Below are 3,904 nucleotides of genomic sequence, written 5' to 3' on the forward strand. Positions count from 1 at the left end.
AAGTTTTTATTGTGAATTTTATTATAGTTTACATGGGAGAACATTATCTTTACATTCATCCTATCGTATTCCGATTCACTGCAATGATTATAATTCCCTGCATGCATCATCAAACAACCAAAGGGTATACCCGGCATGCCTACCCCCCAGCTGCCAGCACACAGCCCCTCTCCCTCTCTGAATCTACAGATCCCAACCACCGGTTCTCTCCATGTAATCATCTCTGCCAATTACTCATTATTGAATCATAAGAATCTTATCCCTGTCTCTTTTTACCAGACCCATCTAGGCAAGATGAAAACTATTCAGTGGGGTCTCTATCCTCCCCCACATACTATTAAACTAAACTCCCCCTTGAAATCTTGTAAGCCAGTCACTTTGTGCTTTTATTGCCCCTTCATTTTAGGTACCATATGTCTAAGTTGCCCATCCTTATCTGCCCATGTCCAGAGGGGATAGCATTCATACTGAATTTGAAGACTTATTCCCTCTCTGCTGGTATTTAGAGTAACTGCCTCCATGAGTATAGGTCAAGTTCATCAAACTGTAGCAATCTACCTGCATTTCCTTTATAAAACATTGTTTTGTTCTTTTTTTTAAAAAAATCTTCCTCTAGTCGAGTTCTGGTTATCATGCCATCAAGGCTAGGTAGTCCATGTTACTTTCAATATTCTTCTCCAACACTACAACTCAAATGCATCAATTTTTGTATGGTCTTCTTTATTCATTGTACAACTTTCACATGCATATGAGGCTATTCAAATTAGCATGGTTTGATCAGGTGCACCTCAGTCCTCAAACTAATATCTTTGCTCTTGAATGCTTTAAAGAGGTCTTATATAGCAGATTTGTCTAGTGCAATATGTCTTTTGACTTCTTGACTGCTGCTTCCCTGCATGTTGATAGTGGATCCAAACAAAATGAAGTCTTTGACAACTTCAATCTTTTCTCCATTTATTATGATGGTTTAATTGTGAGAATTTTTGTTTTCTTTATATTGAGGTGTGGTGGTGGTGGTGGTGGTGATGTGCTGTGGAGTCTATTCCAATTCATAGCAACTCCCTACATAGGGTTTCCAAGGCTGTAAATCTTTATGGGAGCAGAAAACCTCCTCTTTCTCCCACAGAATTGCTGGTAGTTTCAAATTGCTCACTTTGAGGTTAGCAGCCTGACTCGTAACCACTACACTACCAGAGCTCCTTATATGGAGGTGCAATCCCTCATAAATCAATACTAAACCTCTGGCTTTTCTCAGTGTCCTGGGAGATGGATTAGCATGAGTCAGTCTTCCTGACAGTGGTCATCTTTGTGGGTAAAAAAGGCTGTTTCTGAATCATGGGGATGCATCCAAGCTGCTTAAAGGACCTGCTTCAGGGATCCACCAACCGTCATTGTCAACTTACGTTTAAGTTTCCTGGAAGGACCTACCCAGTATTCTTCCAGATAAAGACATCATAGAGTCTGCAGCAATGGCCTGGGCACCAGAGAGGGGCTGGAGGCTATGACCTATAGTCACTACCCTGACCTATTCCCCTGCCTTCCCCGTGGACCATTTTCTCACAGACAAAATCTGTACTATTTCTGTTTCTCCAACCACCTCAAACGAGCCCACATGCCAGCAAGCCTTGTGGATTTTTAGAGTGGAGTGCAGCCTGGGACAACAAGGCCATGGAGATAAAAACTGCTCTTTGGCAAAGAAAGAAGAAAGAGAGAGAGAGAAAGAAGGAAAAGCCACTGTTCAGAAGCTCCATGTGATTCTTTTGCAATTTTTCTTGATCTTCTCTAAGTCTCTGAGGCCTCTGTATGTTCCCAGAAGCTACCTTCTTTGTGGATTTGAGCCTGTTCCATATCTGTCCCAAGTCCTCAGGGATAAGGTGGTTGCTCATGGTTTCATGGTCCCCTTTGGTGAAATGTTAAATGTTTCTGCTCTGACTTTTTGCTTCCTTGGGCTCCCAGAAGCCACACAAAAAGAAAGGCAGTCTGTCGTCTGCTTACTTCAGTCCATTAAAGCTGTTTTCCCACAAAGTATCCAGTTCACAACATCAATGGCAGGTTACTGTGCTGGCTGTTCTCAATGAGACTTATGACTCAGCACAGCCTTGGGACCTGGAATCACTTGGAGCTGGACGCAACTGAGGGCTTGCCAGATGTTTTAGCTCCACACACGTTACTGCCTTGGCAAGTCATTGCTTTGACTAGAATTGTAACCATAACTCCCTTAACCCTCATTCTGTAACCTTACCCACAACACAAACACAGCAACAAAGCCTACAACCATAACCACAGGTCTGCGGGTATCTGTCTTTTAGAATACTTACTGAAAAGGACGGCAAGAACCGAGGGACTCTGGATTGAAAGCAGGAAGTAACAGAACTTGTAGGAGGTATTTTCAAGTTATAATGACCTGGGCCTGGGCCTTCATGCTTTAGAAAATTAAAAAGAAAAAGAAAGCTTTCATTATTAATAATATTTTATATTTTAATACTTTTATATATTTTTTAATGTCATACATAAACTAGCTTCTGAATCAATGTGATAAAGTAGAGAAAACTCTGAATTTGGGTTGGGAAGATCTTGTTAAGCTGTAACCCAGGACAGATCACTGTGAAATGAGGAGAACATCTGCTGTACCGATTCATGAGCGCAGTGAGATTCAAAGAGCATGTCAGAGTGATGGTATAAGAACAACATCTGACCTCCTCTAATTACATGAGAGGGAGGGAGAATCAAACTCTACACCAACCCAAGGTTGATTCCTGTAAGGCAAGGGTCAGACATGCCTCCATGTTCCCACACTAACCATCCCTTCCATAGCACTCTGTACTTTTCTACTGAATTTGAAAATTCATTGCCATGGCCTGAGCCCTACAGACTCACAGACCATACAATTATGGGCTTTATTAGGGACTTTAGCAGGTTACAATTCAGGCTCAGAAATGTTCAGTCTACAGTTCTTTAATCAGAACAGCCTCTTCTCTGCTTTAACCACAGGCCTCTCTCTGGCCTTCCGCCCCGAGATCTGGTCTCTGTCATGCTTATCAATATTACAAAGCTCTCTTAGCACTACTGATAAATGCCTAAAGAGCACTGCAATTGCTATAAGTCTCAGTGCTCAGCTCTTGCTCTATGGGTCAGCAAATCTAGCTCCGCAGTTAAGTGTCTAGAGGCAGCCCACTCTACAAGCAAGCCTTCTCCCCAAAGCACTCAGTGTTACTCGCTCTGTGGATTGGGAAGCCCAGTGCTCTGTCTTGTGCTCTGGCTCTTGTTTCTGCTGCTGGCAATTTCCTGCCACTCCTCTGGTGTCACAGCTTTCTGTCCCTGGATCAAGGATCAATATGCGGGGATCTCAGGTCCAAATTATACATTGAAAAGCTGGCCCTTCATTCTTTCTTTTTTTTAAATTTTTAAATTCTTTTTATTTTTTATTTTATTTTTTAAGGTTTTTATTGTGGATTGAGTGAAAGTTTACAGGGCAGATCATCAGTTTAACAGTCAACAAATTACACATCTTGTTTCATTACAATGCTTATAATCCCCTCCATATACCATCAGTTAACGGCAGATGCTTCACTCTCAGCTCTAGTCCTCTGTGGCTATGTCCTTGTCCATGGGCTCAAGTGTCCCTAGGTCTCACCACACTTTGGATCAACCAGCCCTTCCTCTTCTCTCTCATATCTCCATGTCAATGGAATTCTATGGAATGTGATTTTTTTCCCCTTGCTTACAGCAGTCTGTTTTATCTTGAAATCTACTTGACTTCCTTGCCATTTGGAAGTTCTGGCCTGGTCATTACAAATTCCTTTAATTTCTGTTTATCAGGAAATGTCCTAAGTTTACCATGTTTGAGAGACAGCTTTGCTGGGTACATGATTCTTGGTTGGCAATCTTTTTCTTTCAGAGTTTT

At 41.8% G+C, this 3,904-nt stretch overlaps 1 protein-coding gene across 1 annotated transcript in view; it reads right to left on the reverse strand.

Annotated features, from left to right (window-relative positions):
* The window catches only part of LOC102824415 (chromosome unknown open reading frame, human C2orf61), a 108,224-nt gene that overhangs the window by 2,640 nt on the left and 101,680 nt on the right, over positions 1 to 3,904 (reverse strand). The window contains 1 exon segment of the mRNA XM_006839428.1: positions 2,319 to 2,423. Coding sequence (XP_006839491.1) covers positions 2,319 to 2,423 — 105 coding nt within the window.

This window comes from Chrysochloris asiatica, unplaced genomic scaffold, assembly GCF_000296735.1.
Source record: "Chrysochloris asiatica unplaced genomic scaffold, ChrAsi1.0 scaffold00024, whole genome shotgun sequence".
Lineage (NCBI taxonomy): Eukaryota > Metazoa > Chordata > Mammalia > Afrosoricida > Chrysochloridae > Chrysochloris > Chrysochloris asiatica.